We start from the raw sequence: 22,029 nt of genomic DNA, 5'->3' as shown, positions 1-22,029 counted from the left end.
TTCGTAATGTTCTAAGAAAGCAGATTTTAATCGGTTCTCTGCGACTTGTGACGTTTCAGATTTTTTGGGCCCATCTGAATCACACAAAGAAAGCTCTCGCTGTGATTCGCTGTGACTTTTAAACCGAACATTCAGTTCAAAACAGCTTCACATGAGTGAGCCGGAGAAAGACGTGGGGTTTAAAGATCTTAATGCAGTTTAAGATGAATAATCACTTTGCCTCTTTGTTATCTTTTTTTAAAAACTAAGCTAACAACCTGTGTGCGACACTGCTGTGTGCACTCTTAATTGCTTGCTAGGCAAACAATTAGGTGAAGGTAATTTAGCCACCTGAAGCCCATGGCAAATTTAAACATCGGCCTACTCTGCCCACCACCCTTTGTACAACCTTGATCATCTCTCAACGCATAAAAATACATCTTCCCTGTGGCAGCGGAGCAGGGATCAGACCATATTTGACTCTCTCCAATATATGCGATTTATTGCACCACTTGAAGTCATTAATATGCCAGGTCATACCCAAAAGCAGCCCAATCAAGTCTTTGATTAGACAGGCTCATTTGCATCAGCTCTGGGTAGCTAACACTGCAGGTGCCCTATATTTGTGCCAGAAAGGAGATAAGAGAGACAAGGGTAGTGTGTGTGTGTTTTTTTTTTTTTTTTTGGCTGCAACTTCAAGAAAAAAAAAAAAAAGGTACTCTTTAACGAACCCAGTGAGGAATGCCTCAAGGATACTGCTGACACGGTGAAATAGTGAAAAGAAGCAAACGGTTCCATGGAAGAAGTAAAATAACCTCTAGTCAAAGATAGCTTTAGAAGATTTTTCTCAACGTACACAGTATATGTATTTTATAGATCTATAAAAAGGAACTGTAATGTTTTATGCCGCTCATATGTAGACGAAATAATAGAGTTTACCCAACGCAGTATCCTGGGAAGGTGTAGAAGAACTACTGGGTCAACTACTAGGGTCATAATCGCCTGCAAGATGAGGATGAACTATTCTAATTTAGGAACAACATGTGTCTATATACTTTGAAAATGCAGGGAGAGATCGGCAGGTGAAAAAAGTCAGACAATGTTACGTTGGACTGAATGATGTTGGAAGCTTAACACTTGTAAAAAAGCTTCTAGAAATTAATCTGTATTTTCCATTGATGCAAGATGGCTGTCCCTTTTAAACAGGGGTGAGATTTCAGCAAACAAAAGGAATCTGAATATATTAAAGTAAAGCCATTCTCTTTTACCCTTTTGGTGTACATTAAAAAGAGTAAACGCCATGGAAATATCATACACACACTGGGACTGAGATGGGACTTGATGTTTCACAACATGTGTTTAATTTCCTCACATGTACGCCCACAAAACTCATGTTTTTCAATATGTCAGCACACATGGTGGCAAGACAGAAAATAATGTGACAGCACGTAAGCTAAGGGTGTCCTAACTCTTCAGGGAATACACAAAACAGAAGACGTTTAAAGTTACCTCTGCTAAGCATTCTAAATGGGATCACTGTGGTAAACACTAACATAAGATGGGAATTAATCTTTTTGAGCTGTCAATGAAATCTGGTTCAACTGAAGATGTGTAAAATAGACCGATCTCACCCACACACAATGTTTCATCCCACCTGGTCCTAATACAAATAAGTAATTGCTTTCTACAGAAAGGCTGCTTAAGGCTTCTTATTCAAATAAAAGCAAGAATGAACACCTCATGGTAAATTGGGGCTTATTTTCCTCATTAACTGAAATGGGAAAAAACGGGGTTATTCTTTTAAATTAATCTAATAAAAAAAAAAAAAAAAAAAATTAAAAAATAAATATATATATATATATATATATATATATATATATATATATATATATATATATATATATATATATATATATATATATATATAGTAATATGCTAAACTTTTACATTTGTGGTGTGTCAAAAAAAGAGCCAGTTGGTAAGCTATAGTCTTTGTTGTAAAGGTGTAAATAAGATACAGTAATGGACAAAATTGTTGGTACCCCTCTGTTAATTAAAGATAATCCCACAATGGTCACTAAAATAACTTGAAAATGACAAAATTAAGAAGGAATAAAAATGTACTGAAAATTAACCAATGAAAATCAGACATTGCTTTTGACTTGTGATTCAACAGAATCCTTTGAAAAAGTGAACAGGCCTGGACAAAAATTATGACACCCCTTGAAAAGATTGAAAATAGTTTTGTTTTTTCTGTAAGTGTTTTTAATTTGGGTCTGCCTCTTATCGTTCTGAGAGTTTGACCAAAAAGGACTCGGTTCTGTGCAGTCATTAATAAAATTTACTACAAAAAAGCAGTATTTGCAGCCTCCACCTAGCTTCGTTTACATCGCTCTGCAGCCAGTCTGCCGGCCAGCATTGACGACCGTCTGCAGGTAAGGTAAGCAACTCCATGACCTGGCAAGTGACGCATTAATCGTGCGACACAATGACTAGATGATGAAATTCGTTGCCAGCGCTTTTAATTGTCGATTTTTACTTGATTAGTTTTTGCAGCCCTAGTCCGAACCAAAAACTGTTCAGGCCAATCACGTTGTCGTATTGAGGTTTAAGGCGGGACATACCGGTGCAACGAAAGCAAGAGCGGTTGAGCCCACAGCCGAACCAACACAAACATAGTAGCTGCTTCTATCACATCTGTTAAAGAATCCACAATTTCTTCTTTGAAAGAAGAACGAAAAGAAATGCCTCCATTAGCTTACCTTCTTGTGGTTTCTCATAGCAGCTACTACTTATGTTTTAATTTGATACCATGATTGTCTAAAACAAACCTTTGGTCGGCAGGCACTAGGCTAAAATACACAGCTAAAACCACCCATAAACGTCCAATTTAGGTGTTTTTATTCTTTTTTTTTTGTTGTTTTTTAATGACTCCGTTGAACCACAAGTCAAAAGCGATGTCAGATTTTCATCGGTTAATTTTTAGTAATTGTTTTATTTATTATGACCAATGTCGGTTTTTCTTGATTAATTGAGGGGTACCAACAATTGTGTCCATGACTGCATGCCATAACTCCTTTTAGTTGGATTTTATTTCTATAGATGCCTGTCCCGCACAAAGACTTAGCTCAAACTCTGGGCTGTTTGTGGTATTTTTTAATCGTTCCATTCCTATAAACAATTTGTGAACGGAACAACATTTTTAAAGTAGACAAAACGTAGAAAAATAGTTTTTCAGTTGAAACCGAAATATGCTAAACTGGGCATCAGCAGGTAAAGAGCTTTGCAGCAACTCTTTTTGGAAATAAACCACGAAATTTCTGATCAACGTATCTCTATCTCTAATATTAATTATCAAAAGCACCCATTCAACAAACCAACATATCTACTTTTAGTCAAAAACCTTTTCGCCTCACTCTTGGTGCATGTAATTTCATTATGAAGCAACTGTGCCAAGCTGCGCATGGGTGTGTCCTGAGTTGTGCTCAGTGTCTAGCTGTGAAACAGATTGGGATCTAAAGGGCCGCACAGAGCCCAGTGTGAAGCTGTCACAGCACAGCTCTTTACAGACAGCCATATCTCAGCAGCTGATCATAGGGGAACTGGCAACTTTTCACTCTGCCACTTCACTCAGCCGTCTTCAGAGGAATAAAGTGGCACTATTATTACGGGACCAGCTAATTTACTTACCAGCCAAATATAAGTGTTTATTTTTGTGTGGCTTTAAATCCGCTGAAGATTAGCAGGAGTTTGGCCACTCAGAGCTGCAACATAAATGTAAACCCACTCCATGATTGGGCCCAGATAAGACCTGCTTCCAAAGCAAAGCGCAGACCATGGTTTAAAAAAATATATATAAGTAAACAGAGCAACTAGGAAAACCGGTTTTCCACTGGACACTAAAGAAACCATAGACTTAGAAGGAAAAGGAGGGGAAAAAAAAGGTGTTTTATTATCTGTAGCTGGACAGTCAAGAGGCATTCATTCAGAACCACATGATTTGTGCAATATTTGAATTTAGACTTTTTGCAGAAACTGTAAAACACATCATGTAACAATAACACCTCAGATTGAAACCAGTAAAAACAAGGCCAAACAAAGATAGGCTTGGGAATAGAGACAGTTGCAGTCAATATGTTTACATACACTCAAAGGAATGTCATTATTTTAGCCATTTAAAGTTTTTTTTTATTGTTCCTTTTTCCAGGGTAGCAGTTGTATAGCACATACATTTAAAGGATTTCTTTTTAAAACAAGACCTAAGTGACAATGTGAATTTATTGTGAATTTTCTCTAATCCACATGAAGTGATTGATTTTTCAAAAACAAACAGTCAAATAGTCCATAAACAAAACAATGTCTTCTTATTTCAGCTCATTAACCAGAAAGTTACAGATCTGACTGTTATTGCTCTGATGGAAATACACCCCAGTCACTAAAAAAATACCAGTAAGAGCAGCCTAGTTTGTTTGTATAGAGCTGGCTGTGCACCAGTGATTCTTGATGTGACTTACCCAGCCTCCAGGCATTTCCATGTCTAAATTTGCTATTCTAATGACTGAGGGATAGCTGGACAGGACTTCTTTGTGCTGCTAAAAGGCGTGTCTTAACAATACCACCATTGCCTCCACAGTTGAACCCTGTTTTTTCCCCACTTCTTCTGCTTTTGGACTTTCTTGCTTAATAGTGTCTTAAGAGATTTTTTTTCAAACATGGTGACCGGCATGACATCTATTTTTTGCATACATCAAATAAAACATTGCATTATGTTTGCATGTGTAAAATAAGGAGCAGTGTTGCAGTCTTTCTAAAGTTCATCTTTTTCTTTGAAGTATGATTATGCCTGATTAAAAGAATCTGAAATATTAGCTTTGTTTTGTTTGCATGATCTAGAAACAAATCTACAACACAGCTAAGGATGAGCACCTTTTTATATCTAAGCTTTATTTTAGGTTGATAAAATATTTTTGTCTCTATCAAAATCAAGACCATTTTCAAACTTTAAAAACTAGATCCTCAGTTCCACCTCACTCCTCTGTCTTATGTTGCCCAAGGATGCATGCAGAAATCAATTGGCTGATTGGAAACTGGTCTTTTTCCAACGAGTTAAAACATCATCCATAACCGCTAGCAGGCCAAATTGAAAACAAACACTCTTAGATGCCGAAGTTAAATCTGAGGAGAATCAATTAGCCATTTTCGCTAAAAGGTTGATACTTAAAAAATAAAAGGTCTAAGACGGTTGGGTAAAAGAAACTGTTAATTCATTGCTGATAAAACAATTTATCAACCAGGTACAAAACCAGCCATTTTAACAGGGGTATGTGGACTTTGGAAAGCTGTTTACTCTGATACAGAACGAATGCTGCCATGACAGGGAATTAGATGTCAGCAGATACCAGGAAGCTGAGCGGCTCCACTTCATCCTTCCTCCTTCTCAAGAGCCCAATTATAACTGTATCGGAACATGCTAGATTTGGAAATCTTGAAAATCCTGTTTAACTGTGGAGCTGTGTAACAGTGCCTGCTCTCTGGACCAGATATAAATAAATACTGATCGATCATAAAAGTAAGGCTTCTTATGGATCATGTATATTCAAAATACATAAAATAATAATTTAGTAATCTAACACACAAACAAATATTAAGTTAGACAAACATTGGTTTTGCTGTAAAATGTGTCTGTCCATTTCCAGGTGTGCACAAAAAGATTAAAGTTATTAAGCTATAATAATAATAATAATAATAATAATAATAATAATAATAATAATAATAATAATAATAACAATAATATGCATTTCTTCTATAAAGTAAATTTTATCCTTAAAGGAGCATAGCCACGTTATTTGACATTTTATTTATCTATACGTAAGTAGCTCACTCTAGTAGCATACAAAGTTTTTATGAAAGATTATCACATCCTGCTGGAGTATTAGTTTTTATTTTGGTGTTTTACGCTTTGTTTTTGCTCAGTTTGTCAGTAAAGAAAGCCTTTTGTATTTATTTTTAATAACAGAGGAAGTACAACACTGCACATGTGCAGCAGGGGATAAAACAAGGAAGCAGCTAACGGCTATTAGCATCTTCCAGCGACACAATGAAGAATGCTCCAAGATCCAAGATCCAGTGAAAGAAAGACATAAAAAATATGATTCCAAGAGGGAAAAGACAGGAATGTCGCTGGGAAAACAGTAGGACCGTTGGTGTTCCCCGACGCAGACGCTAAACCTGCCGATCGCTCAGATGTGTCCGCAGAGTTGACTGAAGTGAGTAAATGTTCTGATATGAGGCTCTTAAAGTTGCTGTAGATCGGTGTATTTAATCAATAACGGTTGGTCTTCGACCACACAGAGCTGGCGCTTTACTGCTAGGCATTGCAAAGGGTCAGGCTCGGTCTGGCATTATTTACAATTCATTTATAAATTAAGCAAACCGACATTATGATAGATCTGCGATACTGTCGCTAAATAGCGCCACATCTGTTTATATCTGCTAATTGCACCAAGTGCGAGGCCTACATTTATCTGCAAAAAGGACCTTCAAAACATTATCAGGGTGGAGGCTTGGTGTATATAACCTTATTTTATCATGATCAAACGGTTTTTGGTCTTTTTCTATAGGCATATAACATGGCTATATACCTTTAAAGTAGAAAAAAAGTATTTTGTTGTATTTATGGTTATTTGGGGAAAATGTTACTAAGCTAAAATCTATATCATTAAGTCAAACCTTAATAAATATTAGCAACTTCAATTTGCCTAAAAGTTCATGATTGGCTCTCTAAAGTGCAACTTTTATGCTTTTAATCTTGTAGTTACAGCCAGAGACACTAAGAATATATTATCTTGCTAGGAAAAAAGAAACACTTTACCTATTGTAGTGCCTAATAATATACATATAAAAAGGAGACTAAAAAACTAAAATGATCGCAGCCAGTTTGAAAGAACCCTCTAATACTTTGCTAAGTGTTATAGTGGCAGTGAACTGCACCATACCGCTTAAGTGTTGATGTTGATTGTGTCAAATAAAAGATGATAAGAGGCTGTCGCTTATCATAAGCCTAAATTGAGTGTTTAACAAAAAGGGGAGAATCACAAGCAGAGTGATAAAGCGTCTACCTCAGCCGCACCGAGGACCTTCTCGAGGGCTCTTCTAGTTTTGTTTTGCGATAGTTTCTCTGGGTGCTTCAGCTTTTGATTCCCTCCTCTAACAGCAGCACTTTCAGCTGACCCTGACAACACTCAAAGCCTGCAATAAAGGAAGGGAAGGGGCCCCAACACTGCGTTTCTTTTCTTTTTTTTTAATTAACATGCAGCGTTATCTGTGAGAATTACATTAAAATACGACCGAAAACTTAAAACTACACCTCAGCTGTTATCACTAGCAACACTTGGTACACATGCTTTGTTGTTCCCATGCAGTTCACCATCAACCCGCCACCTGAACAGCAGGAGGCCAGAAAAAAAGCAAACAGGTTTGAATTTTTCAATATTTGTTTCTAATATTTGTCCATCAGGCACCCAGTAAGGTTCTCCCATAAAGAAGATTTTTAGTCAAACCAGAAGGTTTAAGTCAAAGAAAGAAAGATTCCTTGCAGCAAAGACTTCAGTGAAGGATTTCCCAGCGTTAACACCCCGAGGTTTTCTTTTTGCAATAAGCTGGACCCTGCCTTGCATCATGACTTACAGAGCAGATTTGGACCAAAGAGGAGAACAACCTCAACAGGAACTGGGGAGAATAGGCAGGAAAAGCCCCCCCTGTGTGCCACCAGTGAGAGGAGCAGCGAGCGATCAGGTGGTTGGTTGGCCTGCTGTAATGAACGACCTCAGCCAAATGCAGCCAGGCATGACCGGCGAATTAACATGCAGCAGCTTTCACACACTATCCCACAGATCCGTTCAGTGGGCAAAAAAACAAAAACAAAAACAACGGCGCTCTCAAAATAGCCCCGGATACTTCAGGCCTATTCAACGAGCTCGATTAAGAAACAACCGAGAACGTATTTAAAAGCTGTGCAAGCCAGACACACACATGTGGAGCTTAAGAGATGATTTTTACAGTAGCTGTAGCAGTAATTGCTGCTGTTTTACAACAGCGGAAGCTTCTGAAATGCTTAACATTAATGCTCTATTTATGTTATCTATGCAAGGCATAATTTTGCAAGTAACTCACACAGGTTGGCATCAATTATGTCTAAATCAGATGCCGGTAACTGGGGTCAGGGTTCACCAGAGTTTTACAGTCGCCGTTTCCAATCCTTAGCTGCTTTAGTTTTAAGTCCCTCCACTGAGATGCCAGAGACAGGGATGAAGTGACCAGAGTTTTCCGTCACTGTATGGAACACACAGACAAAGTAGGATTGCCCTCTCACGCATCTTGCTGCACACTGCTGGTCAGCTGGGTGAAGTAAAGCTTCCCCTCGCTTGCAAGAAAGACACATTTTCCAGTTTCGACTTCATACAGAGTTATGTACTATAAAGCCTAAATTTGTCCATCGTGTTGGCAGCTTTAGATTTGAAAAAAAAAAAATATATATATATATATATATATATATATATATGTTTTTGTATTTTACCAACATGTTTATTGTGACTGGAAGCCATGAAGTTTTGGAGGAGCCAAGCCAGAATCCATAATTGAATGCATGAAGCATTCAGTGGTGAAAACTACGAGTGACAGCAAGGAAATATGGAGCTCATCACTCTTTACAATATTTTGACAATATATTTTCCTAAAGATATATTTAGCATTGCATGCTGTTCTCTTTGTGGAAGCCCAATGAGTTCATTGGCAAAATAACATCCTGATTTTCCAAAAATTAAATATTAAAAAATTGTAAATTCAAATTAATCGATTAAATTAATTTATCGCTCAGCCCTAACGAGGAGTAAATTGGTCTTCATCGAGCATAAATGCTCTTTTTTAAACCAATAAAGGGGGAAAAGAATGATCTTTAAACAACAAAACACTGAGGTATGAAAGACCAGCAGTTTTATTGTTCCTCTCCTTCAGCCTTGCTCTCTAAATCCCTGTCCTCTCCTCCATAACACCCCATCTCTAATCACCGCTTCCTGGCCACACAGGATCCAACAGGACCAGGAGGAAATCCTTTCTGAGTGACAGCGAAATCAGCAGAATTGGGACACATCAACGTGTGCCACTGTCAGCTGGAAAAAACAACAACACAATTTTTATCTTTTTGCCGCACATGGAGGGAAGGAAAAACACAAGGGGACGAGCAGTCATCTGTGCAGGCCTTCACCTCCCCGGCCCAGTCTTGACATTGACCGCATATGCTCCAGCTGCTGACGGTCACTATTATATTCACTTTCCCAAAGTTTAATTAAAAAAAAAAAAAAAAAAAAAAAAAAAACGCAAAGCAGGAACTGGCTGTCACTGCTGTTCCACAGTACAAGAAAATCAATGAAACAGAGGACATGCCCCTATGTAAAGGTCACAATTAACCATTTATATGTCAACAAAGGGCTCCAACCCCAAACATTTCAAAGACACATTACCCTCCAGCAAATCCCGCTCCTTCATCAAGAAGTGATCCTGAGTGTACGAATGCTATTCTAAAAATACAATTTTATGCCTACAATAACACCATAACACTAAAACCTCTTATTTTAGAACTTTTAAGCTTTTATATTAGTAGGTCTAGACGCATATTAAACAAAACATCCATTGCAACATGGTACAAAGCACTACGTTTTAATCAATGAACCACTTTGCAGCAATTCATGCATTAAGACTGTATTCCTGCTCTTACAACAAAAGTGCTGTCGATATAAAAGAAAAAAAAAACCCTATTAACAGCTTTCTTCCCATTCACAACCACGCGAGGTAAATAAAATATTTATGCAGCAGTACTTTCTGCTGTGATACAATAGTTATATTACTAAACAATATTTGCCAGTATAGTTTGTTTTAGTGTTGTGTTCTTATGTGACCTGCAACGATAACATTAGCTTCTTTGGACAAATATGCTCACATTTTAACTTGCATCACGCTGTAGGTCACTGAACGTTGCCCGTTGTGTGAACAGGCTTAGTTAAGCATGAGACCAATAATATGTTCCCCAAATCGGCAACAAGATTAGTCCTGACACTAAAACCTAAAATAAGGCTGAATATTATCCTCAACATGTCCCCAACACATGGGGCCAGTGGTATAGAGGTTCACAAAGTTATAGTTTAAAAACAGCTAAAACCTTCCGACATGCAGTTCCTACAGTTCGAAGCCGCTTCATTAGGATCTTGGAGAAAGCGCTGGAGGTTTTTTTAATTTTTTTATGCTTTATATGGAGCACAGAGTTGTCGGCAATGCCCCTCCTCCACCCGTTGCTGCACACAACCAGTCAGCTGGCTGAAAGAAGGCTCCTGCACTCTTCCCTCGGTTACGACAAAGACAACTTTGTCTGTTTGGAAATATTTTTCATTGTGAGAAACAGTCAGTCATGTGGAAGCTAAAGGAGCACCACCCATCTCTCTCAGTGAGCAGAGGTGGCAAGCAACAAGCAGCATCTCTGTTAGGCATGGATAGCAGACTCGCAAAAAAACATTAAAAATAAACAGATACACTGATTAATTACCCAGTTATGAACATCTTATATACTCCCAGTGATAATACTATAGAGTAGAACTGTAAAATGGCATAATATTCTGCACAATAAGCATCTATATATAGTGTACATTTATGATCTGAATTTTTTTTTCTTGCAGTTTCTTTCTGCAGATGAAAAGCAGACGTCTCGGCCAACTCTGGTGCCTTTGCAGCAATGCTATTAATATACAAAGTCCGAGTCTAATAAACAGTCTTAAAAACAGTTGAGCACCGTTTCAACTTCACAGCCTATCCAAGTACTGTCGTTGCTGACCATGTCCATCCCTTCGTGACCACAGCGTCGACCCCTCGTGATGGCTGCTTGCATCACAACGCACACGATGCTCCGATAAATCTCAAAGTGGCTTCACAAACATGACAAAGGGTTGTCCTCCGATAAACCTCCGCTGTCACCAGATCTCGATCCAGGAGAGCACGTTTGGGATTTGCTCGGATTGCAAGATCGGCATCACGGACGCGCGGCCGACAGATGTGCAGACGCCACCCAGTCAATGTGGACCAACATCTCTGAGGAACGTTCCAGACAGCGTCCTGAATCGATGTCACAAAGACTCAGGACAGGTCTTGAAGGCTAAAGGACTACTAAACCACTACACTGTACCTATTAAGGTAGTCGGTACTTGGTGTATTTAAGAGCATAGCATCCATCTATCAATTGTCTATACCCGTTTATCTGTGCAGGGTCGCTGGGGACTTGATGCACATCTCCAGCTGTAACTGAGCTGGAGGCGAGCTACACTCTGGACAGGTCACCAGTCCATCACAGGGCAACACCAAGAGCATGCAGGGGAGTGTAAACGCATTCAAATGTGTTTAAAAACAAACAAACAAAAAAACACAAATGAGTTAAACAAATGTGGCAACAACTGATTGCAATTGTTGTGCCTTTAAATGTACAGATTGCAAGAAGATGGGAGAATGGCACAGCAGCTTATGACTGTCATAAAACCTGCACTTCCTTGTTCCTAAACAGAAAACAAAAGGCTGCACAGATACGGAACACGTGTGCATTGCGTATTATATCTGAATTATTATATAGAGATCACAGTGCATCCTATAGGGCTGGAGCATGCATCTACTTCTGCATTTACATTACTATCATCGCTGTTTTATTTGTTGCAGGGTCTAACTGTTGATTTGACATTAATCTATTTATGTGTTTAAAGAGCAACAATGACTCAGGGATATAACAAAGAACGGAGGTGGTAGTGAACATGTGTGTTGATGCTCGGCAACATCAGCTAGCATTATCGGCAGGCTAGTTAGCAGCCAGGGTGAGCTAGCTCCCAGTAGCTAGCATCCATCCCAATCATACTGAGACATGTTTTTGTTTTTGTTGTATGTTTTTTTTGTCCAGAAAACATAACAAAAAAAAATTAAATACAAACACGGACACTAAGAAGGGCGTGCTTCAACAGCCCCGGGGTATTTCCACGCCGATAATGCACGCGTTTACTCCCCAGACAGCCGTAATTTCAGTCGCCGCACCGGGAGGCAGACGGCTAACCCGATCCAGTGTGTGACGTTAGCTCGCCGTGCTAAGCGCTGCGTCCAGGAGCCGGTGACATTTCACTCACCTATCAGCGCCCGCAGGTGCTTCAGCCGGGTCAAAACATCCTTCTTTGGGTCCAGAACTTTCTGTGTAGATTTCTTGACGTCCCCATGTCCCCTTCGAGTGAACATTCCGTTGTGAAATGGGACCGTGGAAGCAGAAATCACCTGTGTTTCACCATACACCGAGGCTCCAGCGCGACTGTCACTTTCCGCACCGCCACTCTATTGCTTGCTCGGTAAACATTCACCCGACGGCCGCTAGTGTGAGCCTTGCGTGTGTGTGTGCGCTTTTTTTTTTTTTTTTTTTTTTTTTTTTTTTTTTTTTGTGGGTGTGTAAATACGGAAGCACAGCCTGGCAGCAAAGACTGGTTTGACCGTCTGAATACACGCCTTTCTGTTTATCGTGCAGTTCCATCTTTCACGCGCACTGTGTTCAAAATAACCTATTTTATGTTCCAGTTTAGAAACAAGCAACTGGGTGATGATAATACAGTCTGGTTTAAAAGATTTAAGAAAATAAAAGATGATTATTTTCTTAGCTGCGTGTTTCAAAATTAATAAACGATAATATATATATATATATTTTAATCAAAGTATGCAAGGACAATGAGTTCCTGGGACAGGTTATTTGATCCGATGCGGTAGCTCACAGGCGCCCTCTGGTGTCTACTTCTGTGTTTGCTCCTCACAGAGATCAACAACACAGTGGCTATAAAAAAATGTGCTCATCCTGTTAAGACAACCAGGTTTTTGAAATGTAAAGAACATGATATAAACATAAATTCTTTCGAGACTTTTTCCACCATTAATTGTAAACATATCCTGTATTATTCAACTGAAAACAAAGCTAATTTCTATCAAAAACCGAATAACTACTTGTGCCACCCTGAGTAGCAACAAATGACAAAGACTGACATGAGTTTACAATAGCCTTTAACATCGCCACACTCATCTGCAAAATTGTTTTCACTAAGCAATCTTGAAGGGCTTTCACGTTTCAACTGTGTAAGGACGTACAGCATTATCTGAATTGAATTCAAGGCCAGAAGTTGACTAGGCCACTATATTATTATTTTTTTTATATTATTAATTTAGAAGTTACCTTGCTTTGGATCGTTACCCTGCTGCATAACCAAAGTGTGATTAAACCTAAGGTCTTTTCCTGATGCCTGTACAATCTCTTTCAGGAGTTTTTTTGCAAGAGAGCAAAACTCATGAATCCATCGATTATGGTAAAACATCAAAGTCTCAAAAAAGTAAAGCAGGCCCAAACCTTCACACTACCACCACCATGTTTTACTGTCAGTGTTTTGCTATTTCTGGAATGCTGTGTTAGGTTTAGCTCAAATGCAACACAGGTTTGCCTTTTCAGTTCACATATTTAATTTCCAAAAAAATCTTTGTATTTGATCTTTGGCAAATGTGAGACAGGCCTTTATGTTCTTTTTGTTGAGGAGTGATTGTGGTGTCTTTCCTATTGTGAAATCTTGAACTCTGACCTTAACTGGAGAATCGAGGTGTACAGTGTGTTGGATGTTTTTCTGGTTTGTTTTGTGACCTCCTGGTTGAATCATTTTGGTGCTCTTGGAGTATCTTTAGTCGACTAGCCTCTCTTAGCTCCCACTGTGATTGGCTGTAGTCCCAAAGTCTTAGAAATGGCTTTGGAATAATTTCCAGACTGAAACATGTCAGTGACTTTGTTTCTTTTTGAGTTTTTAATATTTTTTTAGTCAAAAATAATCAGTCCTGGGTTTGGCTAATGAAACTGAACTCAGCTTTCTAAAATTGTAGTTTAATTAGAGTTAATTCACGATTCAACAAGTGAGGCAGTTACTTTTTCACATGGGGCCAGGTTTTGGTTTTGGATAGCTTTTTTCCCTTAATGAATGGAATAATCATGGAATAATCAAACGACTTTTTGTATGGTAATTATTTGAAAAGATGGGATAGAATTTCAAGAAAAACAAGTTCTTTTGTGGACCCATTAAATAAGATCTCTACATCTATTTAACCCCACCTCCAATAGACTCCTGTTGTTGGTGCGGGACTAGATCCCTGACCAGATGTCAAGGAACAAGAAGGGGAATGCATCCTGTTATACATAACCTATCGAAAAACACAGCCCATAAAAACAATATCTGCAATACAGTCTTAGGTTAATTTTCTACCTGTATATATCTGCAAATATTTAATAATAAGTGTAAATTCAAATTTATACACTAGATGCAAAATTCACATGTAGTGCCATTGAACACATTCATGTTCAATGACACCGTGTAATCCCACAAATTGCTGTTCTCGTCATCCCTGTTTAACTTAGATTGGCTTCTAAACTTGGTTGTGTTCTGAAAGTTGGAAAATTTGTAGATGAAAGCATGCAAAGAACATGGAGGGGAAAAAATGAGCCACAAAACATGAGGTTCTGCTCAGAGAGAAGAAACTATTGTTGCATGGTGGCTAAAATAATTAAAAGGAATCTAAATAAGAAAAACAAGAATTAAACCGTGATTTAACCAAGGCAAGATACATATAGCTAAAGTCACGACAAACAAATTCATATTTGAAGGAAATGTTTTATTTTGCTACAAAGATTGTGCCGATGCATAATGAATGAAAATATATTTCCTATTTGTTTTTAAGACGTGATCTGAGTTATGAAATGTTACACAAATTACCCACAGTGCCTTGCAAAAGTATTCTTACCCTATGTGTTTTTGAACCACAAATGTCTGACATTTCTGTAAGATTTGATGGAGAGTTCCTATGGACACGTTTTTTAAGTCTTGACACAGATTTTCCATGGGATTTGGGTTTGGACTTTGACCGTGCCACTCCAACAAATTAACATGTTTAATCTTTTGTGATTCTAGCTATATGTTTAGGGTCGTTGTCCCGCTGGACCACAAACCTCTATCCCAGTTTCAAGACCTTTGCAGTCTTTTGCAACAGGTTTTCTTCTAGGATTGTTTTGCATTAGGTTTGCTCTGTCAAGTCTCTCAATTTCCATTTGCACCGTAAAGAAAACCTTTCCCCACAGAGTGATTCTGCCACTTCTATGTTTCTCCAGAGAGATGCTGGGTTCAGGGTGATGTTAATTGTTAGTTTTCCAATACGCAGTGTTCTGCATGCAGCCCAAAAACAATTATTTTTGTTTCTCTTTGTTTTGTCTCCTCTTTCCTGTATCCCCTACCTGGCTTGTGGAAAGCTTTGAAGAAGATTACTTGAGGCTCTCTTGACAATCGCTTTTGTCTTGCCACTACACTTTAAGCACAGATTCTCTCATCTGAGCTGTGTTTCTAAGCACCTTCTTCAGAGTTACCATGTGCCGTGTGAGTTTGCTTCAACCTCAACTTTAACCCAAAGGGCCTCATGGGTGCTTCTCTTGTTAATGCTCTCCTTGCCCAGCCCTTCAGTTTAGGTGGGCAACCATTCCTTTATAGGTCTACAGTTGTTCCATACTCTTTTAATTTAAGATGATATATTGAACAGGGGTCCATAAGTGGTCCATGAAGCTTGGAATATTGTTGTATAAACCTAACCCCGCTTTAAATGTCTCCACAACCTTCACAGAACAGCTGGATTTCTACTGAGGTTAAATGACATACAGGGGGGACTCCAGCTAAGAATTAAGTGACTTCTATATGCAGCTGGTTACATTGGATCTTATTTATGGGTATCAGAAAAGTGGAGACTGATTAAAACCACACGAATCAAGTTCATTTCATCAGGTTGTTTCAACAAGAATTCACTGTGTTAAATACCTTTGATCAATTTTTAATTGAATAATTCAAATAATTCTATATCAGCTCCTTCAAAAAACGGGGAAAAAAGGAGTTTCAGTCGGTTGTTTTAATATTTCCTCTGGATTAATATATATTACTTACATAATTACTGAATTAAGTAGAGCCCCACTAATGTCTTCTGACTTTTTGAATGATAGGGAAAACATACTAAAATATGTTTGGTGGTTTGAGGACCCCAAACTGATGTTCCTTCTGGAGTTTGTTTTCTTCTAAAGTATGTTTGCGTCTAAAGCCAACTGATGGTAAAATGCTATTATGCCAATACTATATCTTCTAATGTAATTAACTCCAACATGCTGCACGCCTATCAAGTAATTTGCATCACTGAGTTTATCCATTATTACAGCAAGTAATGAATAAACAAAAGCGTTTTACTCGTTAAGTGACACTTAATTATATTTTATTTTATTCACATTCCCTATAAAATCACTCTCAACGACACTAAAAGGTACAACAGCTATAGCCCTGGAGCAACTTAATGCTTTAAACGGGAGGTTTTGATGAGGACAATTAGCTTCTATCTCTAAGCTACCAGTTTAAAGAACCTCTAACGTAACTGGCTCCACACTTCATAGAGAAAACTGTGGATGTAACTGTTTATGTTCTGAGATACGTCTAAAGTTTGGTTATGTCAACAGAAAATGATCATCAGCGATTCTTGGTTGAGATTTAGTCATGATCATTTCACTTCTCTGTGTTATTTCAGAGATAATTAATATTGAGGTTAAGCTCACATTTTATTTGAGTTTTGCATAAATATATGGTTAAACAAAGCAGTTTAAGTTAAACCTGTCAGGCTTGTTTCTTTCTAGAAATGTTCCTTTCTAGGTCACAGTGCTTTTACACCACCTAGTAAGACAAAGGTTTTTTTGAACAGGTGTTAGCACTGTTGCCTTGCAACGAAAAGTATTTGTGTTTGAATCTGATCATGGGCTTTCTGCATGGAAGTCCATGCGTGTTCTTACTGTGAATGGCTTCTGTCTAGACGTCCTGGATATATCCCACAGTTCAAAAAGAAACATATTAGGTTAATTGGGCTCCCTAAATTGACCCAAACTATTAGTGTGTGCATGCGGGGTTGTTAAACGCTTTAAAATTGAATTTAAAAGAGTAAACACATGTGAATATGATTGAAACACGGGCGTCTGTGGCTTGATGGGTTGAGTAGTCGTCTTGCAATCGGAACTTTGCCTTCCCCTTGTCACATGCCGATGTGCCCCTGGGCAAGGCACTTAACCCCAATTTGCATACCGAGCTTCGTATCGCTGTATGAATGTGTGTGTAAGCGAGTGTGATTGGGTGAATGTGGTCAGCATGACTGGAAAAGCGCTTTATGAGTTCAGTGCGTTTACCGTTTAAAAGGTTGATTTATTTTCAGGAGCTAAATTCTGAATTTGGAAGTTTGTGTATCACGTAGACTAATCGCATGCAGAGTGAAACTATCATTAATTTGAATTATTACAGCTAATGTTTCATTAGAAGCAAAAAAAAAAAAAATTATTGTCGGAAAATCAGAACATGCATAAACCCCAGAAAGTATTCCTAATATACAAAACTGACTTGGGAAAAGTTGACCCACACAAGCAGAGAAATTATCACACTTGGCCTCAAGCAGCTTGGATCCTGTGCCACTCCGCTCTTGAACTCTTGAACTTTGACTTCCAAATGAAATGCAAACTTTAATCTAAGCAGAGCATCGTACACTACATAGCAACAGTCCAGTTCTTTTTCTTCTAGTACTAGATAAGACACATCTGACAATGTCTCTGGTTCAGGAGTGGCTAATCACAAAGGATGCAACAGTTGTAGCCTATGTCCTTAATTAATAAAGCTCTGAGCTACAGTTCACCTCTTATAAATCAAATGATTGAGTGGGCTTTGCTTTACAAGCCTCTCAAAGTTAAGGTCATCTATATTGCTTGTCTACTTGGTTTTCTTCAACTCAACTTTTTTTTTATTTATTTTTTTTTTTAACCTTTATTTAACCAGGAAGTCCCTTGAGATTAAGATCTCTTTTTCGAGGGAGACCTGGCCAAGACGGCACACCAGTTAAAATACAAATAGAAGTACAACATAGATAAAATCTCACATAGAGGAAAAGACAGGTCACATAGGGCAGTTACATTTTTCAATTACATGACATTTTAACATGGCTTTAAACTTTCCAGCAACATGTTTGGATACAACACTTTGAAAAGCTATATATTTTAGCATTGACCTTTTGTGGCTTTTTCAAAGGTAAGTCACATACGATGATCACACTAGCAGTTTTGCCCGTGATTGTAGGACATAGCACGGTCATAATATACTGGATCATTTCTGTCTGAAAAAAAGTATTTTTATTCATAGTATTTCAATTGTCAAAATTTCTCAGAGTTTTTTGATTTTTCATGAGTAGTAAGATGAAATTACGCTTGAAATATTTCACTTGATGTGTAATGAATCTATGTAATTCATGGGTTTTACTTTATGAATTGAATAACTGAGATACATGCATTCAGTACCACAACATATAATCATTTTAAACAAAACGTTTGAGTATCTGTGTGTAACTCAAGTTGAGAAAATTTACCAGAAGATGGCGCCTAAACCTTGAGTGCGAAAGCAAAGAAACAGATAATTTTGAATAGTTTTTAAATATCTCTTCTGAGTCTGTGTCTCGCACATTAAGTGTTTTTCTTGATCCATACAAGCGATGCAAAATTATTTTGCAGGGCAAAATGTCAGAGAAAACTCACAAAAAGTCTATAAAAAAACCAAAAAAGACAAAGATGTTCTCTTGAACATTTCTGTGTTTGGTTTGTAGCTGCGTTAAAGCCTCTTTCCTCATTAAGCAGAGAAGAACTATTGCATTTCATCCACCGCCCCCACATTTTGAGCACAGACATTGTTGTGGGAGCGTTTATCTCCCTTTTTTTTTTCAAGATCTTCACAATGGATGTGTTGGATGATAGGAGAGAGAACTGGGGGAAGTGAGAACTGAGGCCGTAGAGGAGGAGGAGGAGGAGAGAGAAGCGAAATCAGCCTTTGCCCTGCAGTTTGGTATGACACTCATTATCTGAAGTGGGCCATTCTGAGGAAGGAGGAGGTTGCCTGTCACAACAGATGTTGATTACACAAAACAGGGTTGTTTGGAAGGATGTGGGAATAAACCAAAAACTATCTCTCTCTCTCTCTCTCTCTCTCTCTCTCTCTCTCTCTCTCTCTCTCTCTCTCTCTCTCTCTCTCTCTCTCTCTCTCTCACACACACACACACACACACTTAGCCTGCGTTGTTGTTGATGCTTTGTCATCACTCTTAATTGATTGTAATCACCGTTCCTTCTTGGCAAACCTACCCTGTTCTTGAAATGGAAGTTACTTGCTCATTATCCAAGACGGCACGGACATAGAATAATCCATCACTAATAACAGTGGCCCTGGATAATTCTGCACCCAGAAATAGTTCAGTGTGGCCAAACTTTAAAAAAAATAATTTAGTGTAATTTTACAGTTTTATGCATTCTAGCTTTTTGTTGAGTTGGAGGGGGTGGGGGTAATTATAGGCCTCAATTTTGGGTGAAAGCATTTATTTAAAGACTATTCGTTCCCTTTACATCACTGCCAATGTGCCAGGTTGCTGCAGTGAATTGAAGTTCTCATTATAGCCAAATGGTGGCACTGCAGGCTCACAAATGAAGGCCACCCTACCCCTTGACCAGACTGGACTGATTTCAAGCCAAGGTTTGAAAAGCACTTGTCTGCTCTAAATTGTTCTTATAAAGAGCTTGGAAATACTTGACTTTTCTCCTTATGTGGTTATGGATTTCCTTTTTGGACAATTAAGTGCCATTAAAAGCTAATGTCTCCTGTTAAACTACATTAAGTTGACGAGGGTGTACATCGGACCAGCTACCAGAAGTGGGGCCTTTTTTTCCTGTTTTTTTTTTCTTGCTTTGGTGCCAGTTTTAAAATATAAATGTGGAAAATCAGGGGAAAAACGAATAACAAAAATTAAATAAATGGCAAAAGTCCTGTTTGACCACCCACAGTTGCTTTAGGTGTGGAACAATGACGCAATCAGAAAATCAGTGTGTAAAACTGGAGCTAACAAAATATGAGGCTCCTTTTAAGCATGATGGAACCAAATGGATTGGCTAAATAGAAAGAGAAAAATTTCTATGCGTAATATATTTCATATCAGATGTATTTGTAGAATTTTGTAATTAAGGTGAAATGTCCTATTAATTCACATTATTCCTCCCACCAGGGGTCATCACAGAGCAACCAGGATTATCTCACAATTAACAAGTTCAAAGCACAATCTGACTAATTATAATGACTATTTTATTTTTAAATCATTTTCTGGAGTATTTATAAATTTTCCATTTTTACAACTGCAGAAATTGATGTCATTAAAACATGAACATTGTACGGCATGTCCTACATCTGCCGGTGTGTGGTTGAAGCACTGACTCCAGCCGCTGTTTACGCCTGGTGAATCCCCCTCCAAACTTGTCAGAGGGTTTTGCTGCTCAACCTCATTGCTCTTCTTGTACCACACGTTTCCCAGCCTCTAAACTTTCATCAATTTTGATGCACTAAGCACCCTGTGAACAGTTAGCAGGGACATTTTTTTGGCTTGAAGTTTGGATTTTCATTAGTTATGAGCTATAATCAAGGCAACAGAAAGGTTTAAAGAGGAATCTGACCTAGTATGAAGACAATTTACTTCATTTAGAAATTGTGTTAACTGGGGTTTACTTCCCAAAATGTCTCAAGACTGCGGTTATTCCTGTTGCTTGTGCACTTTTTTCCTACCACAGTTTTTCCTTACGCTCAACTTTCCATTTAAATTTCTTGGGTACACAACTCTGTAAACAGCCATTTTTATTTATCAGTGTCCTTTTGCAGCATAACCTCCTTTAGACGGTGTAATTAGACTATCTGCTGGACAGCTGTCAAGTCAACAGCGTTTCATTATACCCTAACATTGACAAAACACAACATTACTAGAGGTATCTTTTTCACTGTACTCACGAAATATTCTAATATCCTATTAACTGTAACCCTTAATCCTTGCAACGGATAAATCTAAAGCACAATTAGAATAATTAGAATAACTTTGATTATTTTGTCTCTTTCTTTATGAGAAATCACGAGTTTCACATGTGTAATATTAAAGAAGTGGATATGAATGTAAGCATCCTGTTAGATGTAGTGTTTGAATGCACGCTGGAGGTTTTGGAGCACATCTCCATAAAAGGTTAATGAGGGGGCACTCTGAAGTAATTAAAACAAGAGCATTATAAGGCAGCAGTTTCACATAAGGTACTCGTGGCAACATACCCCACACTTAATTAAAACTCGTTGCTGACAGCATTTGGTATCTTCTCAGGTAATCTGCTGTGAAATTAATAAGGAGGGAGAATTAAATGAATAATGTTGGCAAAGATATTTTTTTCCCTCTCCTCCTGCAGTATGCATGACAGGGGTCCTCTATCAGGAATGCATGATCCTTATTGCGATGTAAAAATACTTCTTCAGATTCCCTCCGTAATCTGATTCCAATTTCACTTGTGTTGTGACACTGCAGCGACGAGCCAGGGGGAGGTTTAATTGAAATGCCAGTGCTTTTAATTGGATTCTGTTAAGATGTGAAATTACCTCCTGAATTGCAGTCTTGTACCTTTAAATGCCGATACCGACTGGTTTCTAGCGGTGATCAGTTAAGGAGCTGTAATAATGCTTCCCTTGGCTGAGACAAACACACGTTCTTGAATTTGAAGACAAAATGCTCAATTTGGTGAGGCCTTCGATTTCAAAGACGTGGCGTTTATCTATCAAAATGAGTTCTCATTTCTAATAGGGTTGTGCCTGAGAGACAATTAAAAACAGAATCTGAGGCTCGACCGAGTCATGATAGTCTTGATCACGATACAGCATGGTTTGATTGGATTTTCTTATTAGAAATCAGTAATGTAGAACAGAAACAACTGTTGATTAGGGTTAGGTACTAAAACACCAAATAATAAATCAAAATGCAAGTTGTTTTTTTCACCGTCCACACCTGCCTTAGACCTTCGTC

The 22,029-nt window shown here is 38.2% G+C and overlaps 1 protein-coding gene across 1 annotated transcript in view; it reads right to left on the bottom strand.

Annotated features, from left to right (window-relative positions):
* ralgapa2 (Ral GTPase activating protein catalytic subunit alpha 2) overlaps positions 1-12,538 on the bottom strand; it is a 149,048-nt gene extending 136,510 nt beyond the window's left edge. Inside the window, exon 1 of the mRNA XM_036150946.1 lies at positions 12,183-12,538. Within this exon, the coding sequence (XP_036006839.1) occupies positions 12,183-12,288 (106 nt within the window). The 5' untranslated portion in view covers positions 12,289-12,538. The remainder of the gene's footprint in view (positions 1-12,182) is intronic.
* Positions 12,539-22,029: the final 9,491 nt, after the last annotated feature.

The sequence above is a fragment of the Fundulus heteroclitus genome, chromosome 19, assembly GCF_011125445.2.
Source record: "Fundulus heteroclitus isolate FHET01 chromosome 19, MU-UCD_Fhet_4.1, whole genome shotgun sequence".
In the NCBI taxonomy this organism is placed as follows: Eukaryota; Metazoa; Chordata; class Actinopteri; order Cyprinodontiformes; family Fundulidae; genus Fundulus; species Fundulus heteroclitus.
Note: the sequence above shows the minus strand (reverse complement) of the source record. Positions and strands in the feature narration are given on the sequence as shown.